Raw genomic sequence first — 22,207 nt, forward strand, 5'->3', positions numbered from 1 at the left:
TAATTAGCATTTTTAATTTACTTTTGAGTGAATGTATAGATTGGGACAAATATTAGTTACTGAAATTTTCATTTAATTTTTTTTGCAGCTCCTTACTAGTTATATATAGTGTGACAAATCTTTTGAAATATGTAGCCCTGGACCACAAAACCAGTATTAAGTCACTGGTGTATATTTTTAGCAATAGCCAAAAAAACGTTGTATTGGTCAAAATTATTGATTTTACTTTTATGCCAAAAATAATTAGTACATTAAGTAAAGATCATGTTCCATGAAGAATTTTTGTAAATTTCCTACCATAAATATATCAAAAAATTATTTTTGATTAGTAATATGCATTACTAAAAATTCATTTGGACAACTTCAAATCTGATTTTCTCAGTATTTAGATTTTTTTGCACCCTCAGATTTCAGATTGTCAAATAATATTGTTCAAATATTGTCCAATCCTAATAAACCATACATCAATGGAAAGCTTAATTATTCAGCTTTCAGATGATGTATAAATCCCCATTTCAAAAAATTTACACTTAAGACTGGTTTTCTGGTCCAGGGTCACATATAAGGTCATGACAACCTTATGTACAGTATATTTTTTTTAATTAAGTATTTTCGATGGAGTATATATTTCAACAAAATACACAGAACGATAAGCCACATTTAGTATTAATTTCAACAGGCATTCCTTCTGAAAGTGGTTTTATTGGTTGTCACTGAACTGTTTGACACTTAAATGATCCTCAAACAACATTTAACATAACACATCAGCAGTAAAAATAATCTGAGAAATAAAATGTGTTTCATAATCCATAAAATAGATTATTAGCACAATTGAAACAGATGCAATGCAGTCTGAGTACTGTACATATATGTTAACCATTACTTCTGTAGTTACTATCCACAAATAAGTTCAAGCTAGAGTTCAGAACATAACAGTTAAGTGCTGAGGTATAAGATTCTGTCTTCATCCACTTTGAACTCAAAAGTAACACTCAGTTAAAGTAGTCAATTAAAAGACCTTGACATAATACTTATATAAATGGTGAACAGATACAGTCCACGGTCTTGTTAAAACTCACTAATTTATCACTTGAAATGTTAGGGATAAAACTAAAAGATTAATCAGTCAGTCAAAAGCACAAATAATAAAAAGAGCTATTCCCCTTACATGCTGTTAAAAGCAGCTTTTGTCTGTTGGACGAGATTTGTAGTTTGTGTGCTAAGTGCCAATTTTCAAAAGTAATCTTGGAAAAAAGAAGACATTTACTGGCGTTTTATTAAAAACCGGTTTCTGTTTAGCTGACAAATGTGAGATTTATAAAAAAAGGTGTTTACTTAGCTAATAATCCATGAGAACATGTTGTGTCAGCTATGTTCAGTTATGTACTTGTTGTAATAATGTGCATTTTAAGACACTTATTAACAACCAGGAAAGCTTGGCTGTACGAATTTTATTATGATGGTGTTTCTTTTGACTGTCAACAGGAGGCGCTGTTTCCTGATTATGTTCACCTGAGTACTACGCTGCTGCCTAACCCTTTCTTTCTTCCGAAGAGATCACTGCGACAGCTTTTTTCAATGTACTGAGCTGGATACAGTGCGTTTTGTGTAAGTGAATCTTAACACATGGTGTAGCGCAGGGATTGAGACACATTCACAAGAGAGATTTGTGTCGCTTATGTGTTTGTACGTGGTTTCCTCTTGATTTTCCTGGCATACAGGAAGTACATGGTGTGTCCCGTGAAAATGAACAGGATGGAGATGATGACAAGGATGCCGAAGTGTTGTGGCTGGGGTGCAGAGATGACCATGATGAAGTGCAGCAGGTCCATCAGGTAGTTCATGGAGCTCTGGACTCCATTCACCACCCCACGCTCTGATTCACTAATGGTTTCCTGCAAGAGCTGAGTCACTGTCAGGTCAAAGGACCAGAGACCTGGAAAACACCAACACCTTATTAACACCACAACATATATTATTTTAGGTTACACGTCATGGTGATATAACGTGTAATATAATCAGTTAGCGTACGATTCTTGTGAGTGAGTGACATTTTAGAACCAGAAATAATCTTACTTTACTCATTCTGACTTGTTGTCATCTCTATAATAACATTTCCATGTTTTATGAGGAAAAAAGTCAGAATTGGGAGATTTTTGGCAGACATTAATTTCGAATTGAAAAAAAGGAAAAAGCTAATTGCGAATTTTTATCACACCATTCTGACTTTTTGTTTCTTGCGAATCCAAGTTTATTTCTCACAATTTGGACTTTTCTTTTTAACATTGTAAGTTTGTATCTTACAATTACAAACAAACTTGCATAAGACTTTTTTTTCTCAGAGTATCTTGCAAGTATCTCGCAACGCTGAGTTTATATCTCAAATTTTTCAGAATTTTAAGAAAAATTTCATAATGTTGAGATCAAAATTATATAAAATTATATAAAATATTTATATAAAATATATATAAATTATTTTAATGAAAAAGATTAAACATGAAATTTATCAAATGTAACATTAAAAATTGTTAGAAAGATTTCTATTTGTATTCTATTTTATTTCTATTTCTGTTCATTTCTATTTTTATTCTATTCACCAAAGAATGCTGAAAAGTGTTTTATTATAATTTCCATACAAACACACACGCACAAAAAGCAGCATATCTGTTTCCAACATAGATAATAATCAGAAATGTTTCTTGAGGATAAAATCAACATATTAGAATGTTATCCGAAGGATCATGTGACACTGAAGACTGGAGAATTGATGCTGAAATGCTTTACCATCACAAGAATGAATTACATTTAAAAAATATATTCAAATATAAAAAGTACCTTAGTGAGCATAAGAGACCCCCCCCCAAAAAACAAAAACAAAAATATAAACAATGGTGAATAAATTTTTTTTTGTTACTTTATTTATATATTTTTATATTTTAGGACAAAACAGGCATCTACTCACCAACTCGAGCTGTAATGACTCCAAGGAACAGCAGGATGATAGAGACGTAAGACTCTGGCTCAGTCCCTGCTGGCGCGTTCTCAAACAGCACAGTGTTATTGGTCCAGTGAATGGAGGAACGGTCTGGCAGCAGAGGCTGGTTGCTGCCTCCACGCAGTGGGTATCCGTGCCTCTGGTGACCTCCGGTCATCCCTCCCACATCTGATGCATTCCCTATATTTAGTATGCTGAGGTCCATGGGGCTACCGGGGGCAAACACGGACCACAAACAAAGCAACAGGCAAACTAGGTGCAGAGCGCTGGAAATGACCCCTGTGTTGACCAGGCCACATGCTTTGCGCAGCTTTGTGAAAAGCACAGTACCCAGAAGCCCCGCCACAGCAGACACACCCATCAAAATGCTGAGCAGCGAGCCACTGATGCCCTGGGTGTAGGCGTAGCCGGTGGTGATGCAGTCAAAGCCCAGCACTGTGGTGTAAAGGAAGGCCAGGCCCAGGCCGGCGAAGAAAACAGGCTGTCTGTAATACGCCCTCCATCCTTCCTGGCAGGTGCTGAGGAGCCCACGCAGCCGATGAAGGCACACTGGGATTCGGCTTATTTCTTGTAAATGCAAGCTGGTGCTTTCCTCTGAGATGGCAGCAGCTGGACACGCTGAGGTCCTGCCTGAACAAACCAAGATGGATTGTAGATTTGAAATATATATCAGTAATTTAATCTGTCTGTCTGTCCGTCGGCACTAGTCAACATTTGAAGTGGATCAAAACATTTCATCAAAGTTGTCCTAAAACAATGTTTATGAACATTTTTGTTCCACTTCAAATGTTAAATCTATCTATCTTATTAATCCCACATTTAGCATTTGCCTTTTCCTTTTTTTTGCTAAAAATTAGTCATATGAATGTCAATCTTTGAAAATTTTCTGTAATAGGCTATATCCACACCATCAGGTGTCAGTATGAGACGATAACTGCAACATCGACTAAAATGCACACTGAACTACTGACGGCAGCTTTAAATATACAGTACATTATATTTCATGAGTTTGAAACTTGTATTACTTTGTGAGCGTTTTCTTTCTCTTTTCTTCTCTAAATAGCTTTGATGTTCCATAGCTGGTGGTTTGGCGGACAGCGCTGGCACAATCCGGTAGACTCTGGAGAGGAAGATGAACTCTACAATGAGGGACACCAGATTCCATCCTAAGATGAAGCCACAGCCAACCACATTAGAGGCCAGGGTCATTACCTGACCCACCGCCAGTGGAGCCAGGATGTTGGTCACCTGATCGATCCGTCTCATTGTAGCATTCATTCCTATCAGGGAGGTAATCAAAACACAAAAAAGTTTTTTTTTCTTTTCTACAGAATATTTGTGTGTGCATGGTAGTTGTAGTCTTATTAGAGCATTGCACTGTTAGCTTAGCAACATGCTAGCATCAAACTCTGCTGAAATCAGTTGAGTTTTTTCTCTTGTGTGGAGTGTTTTTGTGCACCATGTGGAATTGCTACCTATGTAGAGAAGATACAGTGCATGTTTATTTGCAAGTAATATATAGTTTCTACTGCATTGTATTGGTAAATTTTAAAACACTTATGATTTCCAATTCACAGATTAGCATTACGCTAACAGAAGTATAGGCCATACCTGCGAGATGACCACGGTTGTAGCCTGTGATCACCACTATCCAATCTCTCTGGATGGCAATGGTGAGAGCTGTGCTGGCGAGGTTCGCCAAATCTGCCAGGACGATCACCACCGTATAACAAACCACCTTGTGTGAGTTGTGTGATGCAATAAGTTACTATGCTATGTCATAACAGCAGGAATGCTTATGTTCAGCAATGACTAGCCAGAGACAGTAGGCACACAGAGCCACTCTGAACACATAATTGCACTCTGAATGGGCATAATTATGACACATGTTTAGGGTACAAACAGTTTAAGAGGGACTTACAGTTAGCCACCCATCCCAGATTTCCTCAATCCACTTTTTGTATGAGAACACCAACATGAGCACAATGCTGCAGATGGTCACTGAGATATTCTGAATGAATAGGGATGCGTGGGCCACTGTTGAGATGGATAGAGGAATTATGATACTTAAAATAAAATAAATAAATAAATAAATACTTTCATCCATTGAAAAAAAAAATCTGTCATATTTCTTCTCAAAATAATATATATATATATATATATATATATATATATATATCAATATATTTTTATTATTATTTTATAGCCTGTTCAAGGACCTGATGTTATTATTATTATTTATATTTTTTTATATTTTATATTATAATAATTTAGTTAGTGGATTAGTTTTTTTCTTCTATTTTTTCATGACGATTCTCATTAATGCAATCAGTTTCATTAATGACATTTTTTGACAATTTAAATAATAATTAAAATGGGGAAATATTTAATCTTGAGAATATGGAAGGTACTTGATTGTCATGAAAAGTTATGATATATTAATGCAAAAAATAATAATATTACAAAATAAGTAAATAAATCAGATATGACATATGTCTCTCTCTTTTTTAGCCATAAATACAGTACATAATGGATTTTCACCTTTGTTTCTCGGGTTGCGGTCAACCCAGTCTCCAATCAAAGCCCCTAATAAGAGCACTGATCCGGCCACCACCAGTCCAAAGATGCCAGTTAACAGCAGGTTATGCCCATACAGCTCAATCAGGAAGACAGAGATGGCGAAATGCCACATGCGATCACCCTGGCACGCGAAAACACATGATCAGCTCAAGATATCATACCTGAGATATCATAATTCACATCTTTTGTGTGGTCCTCAAAGTATCATGAAAAATACTTTGTAAAAACACTACTGTAATAGTGTGCCAGAGCTCATGCCCTGTTTACCAAGTGCCAGCATTGCAGATACGAAAACAGCTCCTTACCCACATAGATAACGCTCCGCTCACATAGATGAGGAACTTGGGGCCCTTGAGGTAGATGAGGGCTGATTCTATGAGATAAACAGTTTTGAAAGATTTATTACTTGTATGTGCATTTGTTGTTGAATAATATACTGTTTAAAGCCAGACAGCAAGCATCTTCTAATATAAAATAGCAGATTATTGTTTCTCTTTTTGTTTTAATCACACTATTGTTTATATCATCACGACATTGTTTTAATCACACTCTAATAAACATTACCTTAAAATTTCAAAAGGATTGTTTACTTTCTAAACGTATTTGGGGTTTTGTTTTGTATTTTGTGTTTTGTTTTGTTTTGTTTTGTTTATTGTGTTTAGCTTTGTTTTGTCTTTTGTGTTTTGTTTTTTGTGTTTTGTTTTGTGTTTTGTTTCAGTGGAGCACAAAAGTAAAAAATTATGAAGATTTACGTTGGGCGTTCCATATAATTGTGATAAATGGGGACATAGGATTTTATATTAGTCTCATAAACCATAAACTCAAGAGCCGGATCACTCTGATTCATGAAAACCATTTTGTGAATGAGTTAAAGTGAATCAGACATTTACATATTTTCCTCACAAACTGTCAAAAACATAAAAAGCTTGGCTGGATTTACAGTAATTCAATTTTAATCAGTTTGTAGCCCAAAACAATAAACATATATACAGTACAGTATAACTGTAATATCACACTTGAATAGATCAAGCTTTTTGTACCTTCTTTTTGGTGTTATGGAAAAGCACGACCTTCCTCTTTTGTTTCACGAAAGCTGGTTTAAAAAGACTCAGAATGTTCACTAAATATTGACTCAAAATGTGTGTGAACTGTTCCTTGCATATTCTGTCAAGAAACTGAGTGTGTAGTTATATGGAAATATCACAGATATTTGACTTGTTTGAAGCATTAAACCTGTCCAATATAAATAGTTTGGTTCAAGTAAAGAAACATACGTGGTATATTCCTGGCTTTGATCACAGGTGAATCTCTGTCATTATCATCGTCAAACTCCACAGCAACACCACCACACTGGGCCCCCTCTGTTCTGAGAGACATCCTGTGTGAACAGCATGACTGTATTAGAATCAGGGTAAAAGATTGTAAATGCATAAATTGCTTAAAAATGCTTAAAATTTGACATGGTTGTCATGAACTACAATGAGGCTTAATATACTGTACATGCAAACGTGTTTAAAAAATAAAATACCAAAATATTTAAAATAATTATAAGCATCCTAAATTATATGCAATCATTAGTGAATAATAAATAATGTTTAGTAATCATGTGTCACTTATTAAATATGTGTATTGTTTTCTATCACATCTAATAAATACTGGGTACATAGTACAATATTAAATATAAGTCATTTATTTAGCATAATCCATGGCCATGAATTGATTTCAGTTATTATAGACTACCGTTCAAAGGTTTAGAGTCAAATTTGTAATATTTTTTCGAAAGAAGTCTTATGCTCACCAAAGATGCATTTATTTTATTATAAATACTGTCAAAACAGTAATATTGAGAAATATTAATACAATTTAATATAACAGTTTTCAATTTGAATAAATGTAAAAAAAAACATATATGCATTCTTGTGATAGCAAAGCAGAATTTTCAGCATCATTACTCCAGTCTTCAGTGTCACATGATCTTTCAGAAATCATTCTAATATGCAAATTAGTTGCTCATGAAACATCTGTAATTATTATTAATGTTGAAAACTTGATTTAAAAATTATTATTCTTGTAGACACTGTGATACTTCAGGATTTTTTTGAGGAATATATATAATCATGGTTTGAGTGCGAATTTGATTTGGAAAATGAACCAGAGAGCATCTTGAGCTTCAACAGAACCAAAGACTGTCACATGATAGCCTACATATTACAAATTTGATTGACCTATAAAACTGTACAAAATATGAAAGATTTCTTCTTCATTTTGCATCATAACCTTTTTTTTTTAAGTTTTAAGTTTAAAATCAAAATGTGATTCCCAGACTTTCAGTGTGACCTCAAGCTTATAAGACCAGACATTACACATAATATTAAAATACTAAAGCCAAAAAAAGACAACTAGAGAAAAAAAATCACCTGATATTTGACTCCTCCTTTGAGTCCTCCCTGCTATGAGCGCTTGCTGTGTCTCAAGGTTGTGCTATCCATGTGTCCCAGGTAAGGATGCTTGCATGCAGGCCTGAGTTCCAGCAGTCGTACTGTGAGGGGCTTGATAACATCATAGTGCATGAGGGCACCATTGTATGAAACTGCCAGAAAAGCAGAACGAGTCACAGGCTGACAAAGGCAGCCAGCATATTCCACAGCACGTGACAGCGAAGGGGGACAATGTCACCGTTCACCCCCCACACCACAAAAAAAAAAAAAAACACCCTGTCACTCAAATCATATAGTAATAAAACACTTGACATGCTCATTCAACACATCAACATTGATGTTTACATTTTGATATGTTCCTTTTTATTGCCATGCCCTGATATGATTACATATTTAATCAATTAATAATCAGTCAAACCAGATTTTATGGCCGTAATTCACAAAGTGCTGTTTAAACAATGAGCATATTATAGAAATCCGAACAATATCTGAACTTGCATGTTGCACCTTGAACCCATCAAATTAACTTATTAACTTATATATAATATAATAATATAATATATGTATAATGAATGCTGTTTATCTCAGCACACTTACATACATTTAAAAGTCCAAAACTGGCATACTTTATCAAATGAATCAGTTTTCATGTTGCTATATATCTATTAATTTTGACCTACAAATTCTTCTGTAATTGTATTGTTGTTGTTTCTCATTTGTATGTATGTTATAGTCTACCACTTATTGTCAGACCAAAGAAGAACATAATTCATCTCAAATTACAGTGGATTAAGTGACCCAGATGTTTCATAAAAAATGGGAACTTATCTGCACGTTATTAAAAGGCTGCTACATGTCTATTATCTTGACCACCATAAACAGATGTGCTTTACTTACTATGTTGCTCAGAAAACATGCGTACTTAGAAAAGCAAAATATCTAAAATGGACCACTTATAATTTACACATTTTGATGTTAACACTTTCATGCTCTTTTTAATGTAAATGCTGAGTCTGACAACACATTTTTCATCTTTTTTTTAGAGGAGAGTCTTGTTAATGGGTTACTCTTTTATTATTCATCTATTTACAGTATGTTTGCCTGGTGTTAAATTTCACCAGGAAGCAATATGTTACAATTGTTCTGTTTTTGCATTTCAACCTATTGATATGAGAACAGTTCCTCTGTAATCTAAATAAATACACATGCCTGATATTATAAGGGCTCTTAATAACAACCTCAGGCACTTTAATGGTGTCTCAGAGCCTGATGTTTGCAGGATTTCATTTAATATCAATGAAAAGAAATGTACAGTACTGTCCTAATGGCTGAATCCAAAAAGTATGAATAATAATCACATTATGAGAACATTATGCAATGAGACAAATGCATTTATTTTTTATTACAGATAAATATTTATTGCACTTGCAAGAAACATGGCCTTATATTCCTCTCAAAATCAGTGAAACAGTTGTATTGGGGCCAAAAAAAAAGATGATTGGGTCAAATCAAATGAGTCAAAAAAAAGTTTCTATATAGTCGAAAGTTTAAATTATTTGCCATTATTTGTTAGAAAAAATAAATATCTATATATAAAAAAAAGTCAACTAATAAATATGGCACAAAATGATAATTTTGCATATCTTTTTAATTACATATTTTTTTTATATAATGAGCAATTTAATTATTATTATTATTTTTATTATTATTTTTGAACGTTCTAGTGACATTTTGGACAAATATTTGGACAAAATATTTTTAAGGGTCAATGGCAAAAAAACCCCCAAAAATTCATTATTCTATCAGTTTTGGAAAAGGCATTTTTATAATCTATGAATGTATAAAACTACTGAACTTTGAATTGGACCTCATGTGTAGAATTTTTGGTCAGATTTCTGTGACTTTTGTGACTTCAGGTCTACATCCTCTATATAAACTTTATACGATACAGAATCAATTTCTTGAACTGGGGCACTGGAATGTTTCTTGCAGCAGTATTCTCGTATGGCTCTGAAAACAGCAGTGCCGGGTACAGACAAACTAGGGATCCCAGCCAGGAGAAAGATTATTACATAGATCCATGATGGATATGGCTTCTTCTCTAGAGTTGGAAAGCTTTCCTATATGAGAAAAAGATCATTTAATAAATTCCAAATGAATGCTTTCCAAATTATTATTTTTTTTTTGTAACAATAATCAGTTTATGTTAAACAATTGATTAAACTTGTAAATCACCGATTCTGGATCCCAGGCGATGTAGAAGATTTCCTTGGTGACAATGGTGGAGAAGTAAAAGATGAAGATGGCTAACATGATGAGGGGACTAATGACTCTCCATGTGGCTTGCCAAAAAATGTTAGGCTTATGTCCAATCATGAATATCAGGTCTTCATTGAACCTGTTCATAAACAGAAGATAACATCACTTTTGGCTGATTTCGGTGAGCTTTATCTGAACAATAAAGTCATAAATGCATTGTCTAGTCACCGTGAAAACATCCATGAACTGCTGATACGTGGTTAAACTGTTCTAAGGGCATTACTAAGATGTAACTCATCTATGTCCTATAACCAATTCTAATCATATTGTTTTGTAAGAGTTAACCCAAAAATGAAAATCTGCTGAAAATGTATACTCAGCCCATCCGATATGTAGGAAAACATTTTTTTTTTTTTTTGTCCATCAGAACAGATTTGGAAAGCATTTGGTTTAGCATTACATCACTTGTTCACTAATGGACCCTCTGCAGTGAATGGGTGCTGTCTGAATAACATTTACATTTAGGCATTTAGCAGACGCTTTTATCCAAAGCGACTTACAAGTCTCGGTTAGCCTAACACAGTACACGTAGCAAGTTCTTATTTTTATTTTATATATATATTAAATAAAATGAAAACAAGTAGATAGAAAAATAATAGAGAACATTAGTGTTTGAGGGCGTCTTTTTTACTAAAAGGTTGAAAGAATAGAAAAATAATTGAGAATGTTAGTTTTAGAGGATCGTTTTTTAAATAAAAAGAAAACAAGTACATAGAACAGACAAAGAATAGAGAATACTAGTGTTAGAGGCTCTATTTTTAAAATAAAAGAAAGCAAGTATTGTAAAAAGTGCAAGTGTTAAAGTGGTATTGTATGTGTGCAAGTGGTATTGTAAAGAGTGCGTGTAGAGAGAATAGAAATAGAATAGAGAATGCTAGTATTAGAGGGTCAAGTAAAGATGGAACAGATGTGTTTTTAGCCGTTTCTTGAAGATGGCTTAAATATAATATGAGAAGATGAATGTATAATATGAACAACAGTCCAAACAGCTGCCAAGAACATCACAATAATCCACAAGTAATCCACATGACTCCAGTTCATCAATTAATGTCTTGTGAAGACCCTATTATAATGCTTTTATCAGATATTTGGGCTCTCATTCTGACGGCACCCATTCACTGCAGAGGATCCATTGGTGAGCATGTCTCCAAATCTGTTTTGTTGAAGAAACAAATTCATCTATATCTTGGATTGCCTGAAGTTAGTAAATTTTCAGTAAATTTTTATTTTCTTTTAAATATAATTTACCTGCTAAACTTAGGCTCCAACCTACCTGTCTATTCCATAAACATACACAACTCCAATCATCTCACAGAAAGCAATGATGAGGAGAGGAATCGATCCGGCAAAGCTGTCAAACAGGGCTAGCCAATAGTTCCCTGAGCCCTGCACAAATATCAACCCAACCAGGCAGCACACCAAGCACGTTACCCCTGTTTTGAACAATGAAGGGAGAAATTTAAACTACTTCTGAAACCATATTATCACTTAGATGGAGGTATGTAAAATCTGCAATAAATTCTTCGTATTATGATGGTCACAAAGTATGTCTACTATATATACCTGAAATGACCTCTTTGGGCCAGCTTTTGGGAAAGACCTTCAGGTCCTGCAGGGGAACTAGAACACCCTCAATGTTGCCAAACATGGAGGACAGGCCAAGACAGAAGAGCATGATGAAGAACAGAACAGACCACAGTGGAGACAGTGGCATCTTGGTAATTGCCTCAGTGAACACAATAAAGGCCAAGCCTGTTCCTTCTACACCCTGTGAAAGTTTGAAGTTACTGGATTATTTCTGTTCCTTTATGCTGTATTAAAATATTTGGGATTATTACTTTTAAAATAAAGAAATGAAATATTACATTTATTAAAAAAATATGCATTCAATTGATAAAAAACCTGTTGAAAAAAAACAGCATATGCTGGTTAGGTATGTTCTCTTTCAAAGGTTTACTCAATGCTGTGTAGCTTTACACAATATGAACACCTCCCAGGTGTGACGATCTTCTGAAGCCCATATGGAATCATGCCAATGAATTGGCTGATGGCACGAGATACCACCCCTACGTCATATGCAAATGACACAGACCTGCATACATGCCATCTTACCCCTCAGATTTTCCTCTCTTCAGAAGTGTTAACTTCTCGCATTTTTTCTGGACAATTTTTCACTGTCGTTTTAGTTTTATATTCTTTCCACTTCAGCGTCCGCATCTGTGGAATATTATTAACAGAGTGGTGAGTGGAATGTACTTTCGTTGGTGCCAGCCACCATGCTCTTGTCTCAACATGAGTGATGATGACCACCACGGTAAGTAAATCTTCTTCAGGTGGTGCTTTCTAGTCCTCAAGAGGAATGGGGGCCTGCATCCTATTCTAGATCTACACAGACTGCATTATTCCCTCTACTGCATTATTCCCCCAAGTCCAAGAGGAGGACTGGTTCATCACTGTTGACTTGAAGGATGCCTACTTCCACATTCATGTCGTTCAGAAGCACACGCAGTTCTTCATGTTTGCCTTTGGGGAAAAGGCTTACCAATACAAGGTTCTTCCCTTCGGGCTAGCACTGGCCCCAAGGATGTTCACCAAGTGTATGTATGCTGCTTGGCCCCACTCAGGCTCCAGCGGGTCCGAAATCTTAACTACCTGGACAACTGGCTCATTCTAGCAAGCTCCAAGAAACAGGTGATTCGTCACAGGGACTCTTTCCTTCTCCACCTTCTGGATGGATGGCCAGAAGAGCGTGCTCACTCTAGCTCAGCAGACCACATATTTGGGGGTCTGTCTGGACTCAATCTTAATGCAGGCCCATCTGGCTCCTGCTCGAGTTGAAAGCATCAAGTCCCACTTGCTGAACTTAGTGGGAGACTTTTTATCGAGATAGGAATTCAAGTTGGGGGAATGGATGCTGAACCACCGGACGGTTGCACAGATTTGGGAACAATCCAGTGTGGCAGAGGTGGATCTCTTTGCATCTCAGAAGTGAACTCAGTCCCCCTTCGGTTCTCTCTTTCTCACCCTACGTCTCTGGGGACAGATGCACTAGCGCACCCCTGGCCGGACATGAAACTATACACTTCCCTTCAGTCAAGCTCATTCCAGTGGTCTTGTACAGGTTAGAGACGTGCAGAGTCTGCCTTCTCCTTGTAGCCCTGTTCTAGCCTTCCCAGACATGGTACTCTGAGTTGTTCCCCCTTCTGGAATGTGATTCGTGGGAGATTCCAATCAGGAAAGACCTATTGAGTCAGCTCCCAAGGCAGAATTTGGCACCCACGTCCAGAGATATGAAAGTTGTGGTTATGGCCGATCTGAGGTTGCCCCTAGCCCTTGATCTCTCGGATGGAGTCCCTGAGACTATTAATAGTGCCAGGGTCCTTTCCACTAGGAGCTTTTTTCCTCCAAATGGAGGGTTTTTGAATTCTGATACTTGGCTCATGCTGTGGACCCAGTCAGCTGCCCAGTTGGTTCAGTGCTGGAGTTCTGCAAGAAAAGTTTTCGGTTGGAGCAACCTCTACCACCCTGAGAGTCTACGTTGAGGCTAGTTTCCCTTTTCTGTTGTCCTGAAGCGGTTGCTGGAGCCTCCTTTTGAGCTTCAGTGAGCCCTACATTCAGTATACTCCTGGTCTGGTCAAGGCATTCGTTCACAGGTGGTAGTGTTGCAGGCTTTCTCTCCCTCCTCTTTGTGTGAGGATGGTTATCTTCATCCGCTCTGACCTGTCAGGGCCCTGAAGATGTATGTGGACCAATCCATACAGTTGCTGGAGTGTTGCTGGTGCCTTCACCTCTAGACACCAGGGCTCATTCCACCAGGGGTGGCTTCCTCCTAAGCTTTGTTTAGAGGGGTTCCCCTGGAAGATATTTGTATGGAGGCAGGTTGGTCCTCTCCCCATATTTTTGTGAGGTTCTATAGCCTTGATGTGAACCAGATTATGTGAGTGGAGCGGAGTGTGGAATGGAGCAGTGTGGTTTTGACTGGAGTGGATTTTTCGGAGCGTATTGGTTTTCACTCGCTCCAAAATAGCTCCACCAACCGCTCCATCACAAGTGCAATTCTTGCCAATGGCCCCTCATATGACTGCATATAAAGCAAGAATTCACAAGTTAAACATATTTAGCTAGCTTGATAGAGATGGATTACTCAAATCAGAAATAATGTGAAGGCTATGATGACAACAATGGACATGAACAAGAAGTTATAGTTCTCAAGGAATTTGTTTGTTCTTCTAGATACTAAATATTTTCAGCTGAAAGCATGATTTAAACAAGTATTACAACATGCAATCGCTTTCTCAATAATACACTAAAAAAAAATTGAATCTTACAGTACTACTTCATCTGTATCCGATTTCGAATGAGCAGAAATCTGTAGGAAATGGATCGATCCATAGGTAAAATAACTGATGAAAACGTACTGTTATTTTCATCACAAACAAAATTTGCACCGCAACTATACCTTTAAATGCTGACAACCATGTTATTAGCTTGTCATGTGGAAGGAAAAGATTTTGCACACTAGTGTTCCAATAAGCCACTTTTAAACTCTCCTGTTATTTACATTTTTTTATATGTTATGAACAAAACTGTGATATTTCAAGCATACTGAAATACTTTAGCCGTGGAGTGAAGGGTGAAGGTGAAGAGGTGTTTCTGAGATAAGTGAGCATGGATTGGAGCGGGACCAAGAAGTGGTGAACCTGGAGCGGAGTGATTGAAGTGATTGAAGTGCTGAGGGGAAATTATTGACACTTCACTCCACTTACATACTCTGATGTGAACACAGTTCCTGGCTCCCAGGTTCTTCTGTTTGAGTCAGCTGTGTTTTAGTGTTCTGGTCTGTAATGGGCCAGACCTGACATTGTGGTAGCTTGGCGTGTGTAGTATATCGTTACCATTGCGTAAAGCTACGCAGCGTAAAGTGAACCTATGAAAGAGAACGTCTTGGGTTACTTACACAACCCATGTGCTCTCATGCTATCATCCTGCTTCTTCGAAAATCTGAGGGGTAAGATGGCACAGGTCTATGTCAATTACGTATGAAGTAGGGGTGGTATCTCGCACCATTTGCCGTAATTCTATACCGCCTTCAGATAATCGTCACACCTGAGAGGTGTTCCCATTGTATAAAGCTACGCAGCATTTCATTCACTGCTTAGAGAACATGGGTTTATGCAAGTAACCTGATATGTTTTGAAGCATGCTAGCTGGTTTGAGCTGGTTTAAGCTGGCCTTAGTTGGTAAAGAACTGGTTTAAATTGATCCTAGTTGCTGGCTAGTTGCTCAGGACAAGCTTAAACCAGCTCATGACCAACTAAAGACCAGCTTAAACCAGCTAACCAACTACCATGCTTCAAAACATACCTAACCAGCATATGCTTTTTTTATCATCAGGGAAGTGACACTTGTAGAAATAGTAAAAATACTTGTAAACTTGTAAAAATAAATAAATAAACACTTATAAGTATATATATAATATATATATATATAAATATATATATATATAAATATATATAAATTCTGTTCTTTTGTAGCTGTAGCTGCTGAAAATGAATAAATTAAATTTTAAAATATATTCAGATAGAAAACAGTAAAAATTAAATTTCAAAATGTAACTATTTTTAGTCATACCATGTAAAAATCTTACGGAGCATATGCCTAAACTTTAACTTAAGTAATGCTGTAACTTTATTTCTTATTCACTATTAATAATAATAGTAAACAATATATATATATATATAAAACTATATAGTAGTTTGTTTATTTAATGTTAATGTTGAATTTAAAAATTTTTAATACAAATGGCTATAATTCCACATTTTATCCCCAGAAAGAACAAAATAATTTCATTTTTAGAGACGTAAATATTTACACCAGTATAGGTTGGTCATGGAGGAACTTGTTGGAATATAAAGGTGGTATCAACCATTTGTATACTGTACCTCACTGAGGAAGCTGTTTAGATCACAGGTCTTAAGATTGAGGCTGCTGATGATATCAGGGTTTGTACTATTAAGGCTGTGGAGAACCTCTTGATAGTTTCTCTCAGTGATATTTCCTTCTGGCAGATCAAATGTATTCAGAAGAGTCAAGATGTTCCTGCAGGACAAAGTTAAGATAAGTGCTTCAGAATGGAGTTTAAATAACACTATTGTAATATTTTAAGAATAGTTAATGTGTTAGGTATCAAACATAAATAATTTGTATTACAATTGGTTAATTTATATTTTATAAATGTTTAAGAAATTATATCATGAAAAAAATAACATGTTAAATGTAAAATATTAGTTTATGTAGAAATAACATTACTCAAGATGAACAAATACTGTAAAAATATTGTGCATAGTTAACTTTTGCAGTAAATGTGGTAACATAATACATCAATACAGTCTTTTGATGAAAAAGGGTTTTCAAAATATCAACAGCTGAGTCAATCAAGTGAATGTCTTCATACTTATCTGTGGAATTGTCATGAATCACTTTTTCCCAAAACAGAAGGTCAGATGATATTGTTGTGACAGAAACACTCACCCACTCAAACAGTCATCAAATCTCTCTGTAGCTCTGAAACCAATGATGCTGTAGATGACAGTGGCAGCGTAGATTGAGGTAAAGGCGTTAATAATGGAGATGATTACTGCATCTTGCTCACAATTATTGCTGATGGAAAGAGAAAGAATAATTAATCTCTTAATCACTGAGGTGTCTGCATTAAACGTTGTGTATATTAAATGTGTGTATATGTATATATGTGTAAAAGCAGCCTCAATACACAAAAACACTTAAACCATGAACTTACTGCACAGAATTGTAGCTAGAGAAGGAGATGAGACCTCCAAAAGCCAGAGAAAAAGAATAAAACACTTGTGCACCTGCATCTAACCATGTGGTTGGGTTTGCTAACTCGTTTAGCTGCAAACAGATACACAGTTTAGCATTTCATGAAGAGCACTATGTGTATTATAACTTATGAAAGTTGAACTTGTTTGATTTTGACTCTCACATCTGGAGTGAAGAGGAACTTAATGCCATCAAAGGATCCTTTCAGAGTCAGTCCTCTGATCAGGAAGATTGTAAGAACTACATATGGCAATGTAGACGTCACGTAAACAGCCTTTAAAGAGAAAAGAGGAGAGAAAAACCAACCTTAATGTGAGATTGAATATCATATCTGATGACTGATACTTTATGTATGGTACAGTGAGTTCAAACGTTATGTTTTGTGGCTCTTGATTTAGCAATAAACACTTTGACATTCTGGAATTATAATCCTTTTTATTGCAACAGTTAAAGCAAAACTGTCTGCTTAATTGTTCACAAGAGCTGTAAAGCTGTAAAGCTGTTCTGTGCTGAACATTTTTACAAGCATATCTCCTTACAGTACATCACTGCAATCTTTATTCTTTATTTCAACATTCATTTATAGCATTCTCATGATATAAAAAGGTATAACCTTTGACAACTGTATTGAGTAAAGTCTTACTTGACCATTAATGATAACAGATAGGCAAAGGGCTTCCCAACATTTTCGTTAGTTGAACTCCTTAGATGTAAAATATTTATTTGAAATACCCCTTGAGATTTTAACTTAATATTTCAATAATTTAATTTCACATTCCCATTTTTTTTCTAAGACTTTTAGTTTGATTATTTTGATTTTAATTGTAATTATTTATAGAAATTGTTTAATAGAAATTATAGAAATTATTATTAGTGTTATTATGTAGTGTTATTTGTGTTAGTGGATGCATGTTATTTTGCTATGTCCCATGCACTGCTCATAAAATTTGAATGAGTGTAGAATACACTGTAGTCAAATAATAACATTTAAATATTTTGTTTAACAATAAAATTTTGTTAAATTTGAGTATATTGATCATTTGGTAATAAAAACCATGTTTTTCTTTAATTAAAAAGAAGAGTTTATCCACGTCCCTTGAATGGTTGTCCAGCCTGTTGTACTGGGGAACCCGTGCCTTTAAGAAAAGACCAAATTGTCCATATATATATATATATATATATATATATATATATATATATATATATATATATATATATATGTATGTATGGACAATTTCCTTATGTATAGTAACTTATGTATGTGTATATGTGTGTGTGTGTGTGTGTGTGTGTGTGTGTGTGTGTGTAAAACATAAGCAATACTTTTGCATATATGGAAATGTATTATTCATATATTGCATTTTATTTTACAGTATATTTCCTTATATTGTTATGAATAAATAAATGAATATATATATATATATATATATATATATATATATATATATAAATACATATATGCATACATACATACATATATATATATATATATATATATATATATATATATATATATATATATATATATATATATATACATACATATATGCATACATACATATATATATGTCTCCACAATGCTTCAAGAATCCTGCAAAGGCTGTCAGACTCCTCGTGCAAACAAAAATCTCACTTGATTATTACAATTATGGGCAAAAATAATGTTTGGAAATGTAAACTGATATTTACTACTGACACACTACAGCAAAAAATAGAAATAACTGATTTAAAACCTTTTTTTTTTTGGTGAAAATACTAGTGGTCTGAGACTTTTACACAGTATACAGTATACATACTGTACACACACACACTAAATAAACTGTAAATCTGTTTCAGATTCTAAAATATTCTTGTTTTCCATCAGTGCTGTTATTAGAGCAGCTCTACCTTTCCAGTTGTCTCTATTCCGCGGATGCAGCAGACGTACAGCACTCCCCAGGCCGAGATCAGACAGAGGATCATCCACCACTGCAGACCTCCCGTCTCATCTATAGCTGCTGAGGTGTTCAGAGTCTCACGATACCAGAAATAGTCCACAGGTGAGCTCCTCTCACACTCCGAAACCAGTCCTGCCCATAATCAATGTCCATGGTAGCATTTTTAAAAGCACATTCAGAATTGAGTTCCTCCTCACAGTGCACATATACTGTACCTGTCCTGTTGGCATTGATGGGACACTGGCTCCAAGGCAGAGGCTCCTGGAAGGAGTTAAAGAAGTACCACATGACCCAGGCTATGATGGTGTTATAGTACAGACTGACCAGAAACGACACACACATAGATGCAATACCTGCAACAGAACAGGAAGTAACCTGCTTAGATCACATACTCAACATGGACACATTACTTACAAATCTATCATTCGTTCATTCATCCATTAAAATTAGAAATGTCTTTACTCAATTTATTACTAAAAAGAAATTTCTTTCAAAATATAAAATAATAATCATAAAAAATAAAACACTAACCCCATCTCTTTGCCTACAATTTCTATTATTTGTTCTATATTTAATACGATATTTAATACTGAGCTCACCAACTCCAAGCATGTAGGGGTTAATAGTTCTCCACACCCCAACACTTCCTTTCCTTAGCCGCTGACCGATGGCAAACTCCAGATGGAGAAGAGGGATTCCCTCAAAAACCAGCAAGATTAGGAAAGGAATCATGAAGGCCCCTGAAAGAAAAGAAATATGATTTTCATTAGCATGTACAATGTCACTGATACTTGTCACATCATGTGGTTTGTGTTTTGCACCACAGATGTGTCATAATCTCAAATATATTCTATAAATACAACAACAAATACATTTTTTTCATACTATTGAAGTCAATGGGGACAAATATCTTCTTTTATGTTGAACAGAAGAAAGAAATTCATACAGGTCTGGAACATCTATAGGGGAGTAATTCATGACAGAATTGTCGAACTATGCCTTTAATACATTGTATAAAATAATAGGCTATATTAACAATATACAGTTACTCAGCTGTAAATTAATTTACATGTAAAAATCCATTAGGTGTGTTTTTTTTTTTTTTTTTTTGGCTACTTAAAAGGAGCAAAGTCATTTCTGGAACAGATGCCATTGTCAGCCATTTTTTGCAACAGTTGAGTTAATGGTTGGCTGGCATGCTGTGACCCTTAAGGAGTTCTCACTTGACGTGATCTTGCCACGCTGTCTAGTTAACCTTGGGCTGAGGTCAGTGGTAAAAAAGTTGCATACATGAAACCTGTGAAAATTAATATGAGGCTTTAAGAGCCAAAGCTTTTTGATAGCATCTCATAAAAGAAAATCCCTTACACAAATTGATACCATAGTAATCAAAGTCTATAACCATATTAATGAATATAGCTACATAGTCACTATAGTTTTTCTTTCTACTGTAAAACCATAATAGATTAAAGCAAGAGTATTTTAGTATTTTGAAAGCTCTTGTAAACTTTTACAAGGTGTAAATTTTTTGCTGTTTTAAATAATTGCATTGTTGAAGTTAATAATAGAAGTAATATAAATTTATATAATAATTTTTATATAAATAAGTGATTAATGAATCATTTATTCAGCTGGAAAGAAAAAAAACTTATTCTCATTAGTTCATTTTATTGCATAATTGAAGTATTAGAAGTTTTCTAATCCTTTGTTTAACTCAACAAATACAGTTTCTGATTTAAATTTATAACTGTGTTAATGTTCATATGAATAGTATTCTGTAAAACATATATTTTAAAATATTTTCTGCTAAGGAAAATTTGTTTCCTAAACAAATTAATATGCACTGAAAATATTTTATTTAAAAAAATGACCTGTTTGCTTTGTTTACTTGACACATCAAATGTCTCATATTTTCATAGATGTCTCTTGGTACACTAGCTAAAAAAAAAAAAAAAATTATTCACCTGAATTTGAGATGATGACAATGAATGTTAATTTGGCCTGATATGCTGAATTAGATTTGCCAGAGGGATAAAATAAAATAAAGAAAGATATGTGAAAAGTTACTGCATACCACTTATGAAAAAAACAGCAAGAAAAAAAAAACAGATAGAAAATATCTGATATAGACAGATATAAGATATAGATATCTAGCTAAAAAGCAACCTCATATTTAGTATACATTTAATTCAAACCAGTTATTATACATTTAATTTAACAATGTAATTATTTTTGGTATGTACACTGTCAATTGTTAAAATGACAGAAAAATTCCTGGCACCACATTATCCATAAATTTTACAGACATTTCTGTTAAATATAAAACACAACGCAATGCAGTAGAAAAAAAAAAATGCAGTAAAACACCTGTAAATGAATATAGAAAATACAATGCCCTATTTTCACAGATGTTTTTGTAGAGTGTAGATCTGACATAATGGTCCACCTCATTTCTAAACTGATAGGAATGAAAGCCTCTCAATGGTTCGAACACAGATCCACCACAATTCAGCCCCTCCGAAGCCCAAGCAAGCACTCACCTCCTCCATGGCTCTGGCACAGGTAGGGGAAGCGCCAGACGTTGCCCAAACCCACACAGAATCCCACACAGGTCAGCATGTACTGGGCTTTGTTGTCCCACTTGGGTCTATCTCCAGCCTCCTCCACCTCCAGCCGTTCCAGTTCATCATGGCTCAGGATCCTGTCCTCCAGGCCTGGGTTTGGCAGCTGCAGCTTCATGATCTCTTGGGCTCTCTGCGGTGGGTATCTGTAGGGGAGTCTCTGATGGTGTCGACAGCAGGGAGCTGTGGGAGATGAGGACTGTCTGAGTGGATGCAGTTAGTATATGTAGTAAACTTTGGTATCGTCCCACCAGGCCAGTGAGTCACGGACTGTCCTGAAGATGGGGAAAATGGCCTGTCAGCTGAATATGAAAAGAAGGGCTGTGACTGAGACTCTGTGCATGGCAATAATTAATGTCTTATCAGAGATTGAGAATCTGATTACATGTACATGTCTTTGTGTACCCATTCTTGGGGTTGATAACTAAAGATAATGATCTTTACGGCACTTTGGAGGTAAGTCAAAGATCCTTAACA

At 35.2% G+C, this 22,207-nt stretch overlaps 2 protein-coding genes across 2 annotated transcripts; both read right to left on the reverse strand.

Annotated features, from left to right (window-relative positions):
- Nucleotides 1–1,490: 1,490 nt before the first annotated feature.
- Nucleotides 1,491–8,538, reverse strand: si:ch211-254p10.2 (solute carrier family 40 member 1). The gene is made up of 9 exons (XM_059567512.1): nt 7,993–8,538; nt 6,850–6,953; nt 5,881–5,948; nt 5,537–5,696; nt 4,917–5,032; nt 4,607–4,733; nt 4,021–4,275; nt 2,963–3,625; nt 1,491–1,936 (listed from the first exon to the last, which is right to left on the reverse strand). Exons 2-9 carry the CDS (start codon nt 6,950–6,952, stop codon nt 1,677–1,679), a joined length of 1,752 nt encoding a protein of 583 aa, XP_059423495.1. The 5' UTR covers nt 6,953; nt 7,993–8,538; the 3' UTR covers nt 1,491–1,676.
- A 1,262-nt stretch (nt 8,539–9,800) lies between these two features.
- On the reverse strand, nt 9,801–21,941 carry slc6a19b (solute carrier family 6 member 19b). The gene is made up of 12 exons (XM_059567513.1): nt 21,650–21,941; nt 19,709–19,849; nt 19,325–19,462; nt 19,060–19,241; nt 17,336–17,446; nt 17,132–17,244; nt 16,864–16,992; nt 16,275–16,431; nt 11,896–12,100; nt 11,606–11,765; nt 10,249–10,411; nt 9,801–10,133 (listed from the first exon to the last, which is right to left on the reverse strand). The coding sequence occupies exons 1-12, from the start codon at nt 21,846–21,848 to the stop codon at nt 9,882–9,884; spliced, it is 1,950 nt and encodes a 649-aa protein (XP_059423496.1). The 5' UTR covers nt 21,849–21,941; the 3' UTR covers nt 9,801–9,881.
- Between the last annotated feature and the right edge of the window lie 266 nt (nt 21,942–22,207).

The sequence above is a fragment of the Carassius carassius genome, chromosome 15, assembly GCF_963082965.1.
Source record: "Carassius carassius chromosome 15, fCarCar2.1, whole genome shotgun sequence".
Lineage (NCBI taxonomy): Eukaryota > Metazoa > Chordata > Actinopteri > Cypriniformes > Cyprinidae > Carassius > Carassius carassius.

What these genes read in the sequence shown, in the direction of transcription:
- si:ch211-254p10.2 (XM_059567512.1), bottom strand. Translation starts at nt 6,952, where the DNA reads ATGTCTCTCAGAACAGAGGGGGCCCAGTGTGGTGGTGTTGCTGTGGAG. An exon ending in CAAAGCCAGGAATATACCAC is followed by an intron (nt 5,949 to 6,849) that starts GTATGTTTCTTT and finishes TTTATCTCATAG; the next exon opens with AATCAGCCCTCATCTACCTC. An exon ending in AGTCATTACAGCTCGAGTTG is followed by an intron (nt 1,937 to 2,962) that starts GTGAGTAGATGC and finishes GGTGTTTTCCAG; the next exon opens with GTCTCTGGTCCTTTGACCTG.
- slc6a19b (XM_059567513.1), bottom strand. Translation starts at nt 21,848, where the DNA reads ATGAAGCTGCAGCTGCCAAACCCAGGCCTGGAGGACAGGATCCTGAGC. An exon ending in CCCCTACATGCTTGGAGTTG is followed by an intron (nt 19,463 to 19,708) that starts GTGAGCTCAGTA and finishes GTTCTGTTGCAG; the next exon opens with GTATTGCATCTATGTGTGTG. An exon ending in AGTTCCTCTTCACTCCAGAT is followed by an intron (nt 17,245 to 17,335) that starts GTGAGAGTCAAA and finishes ATCTGTTTGCAG; the next exon opens with CTAAACGAGTTAGCAAACCC.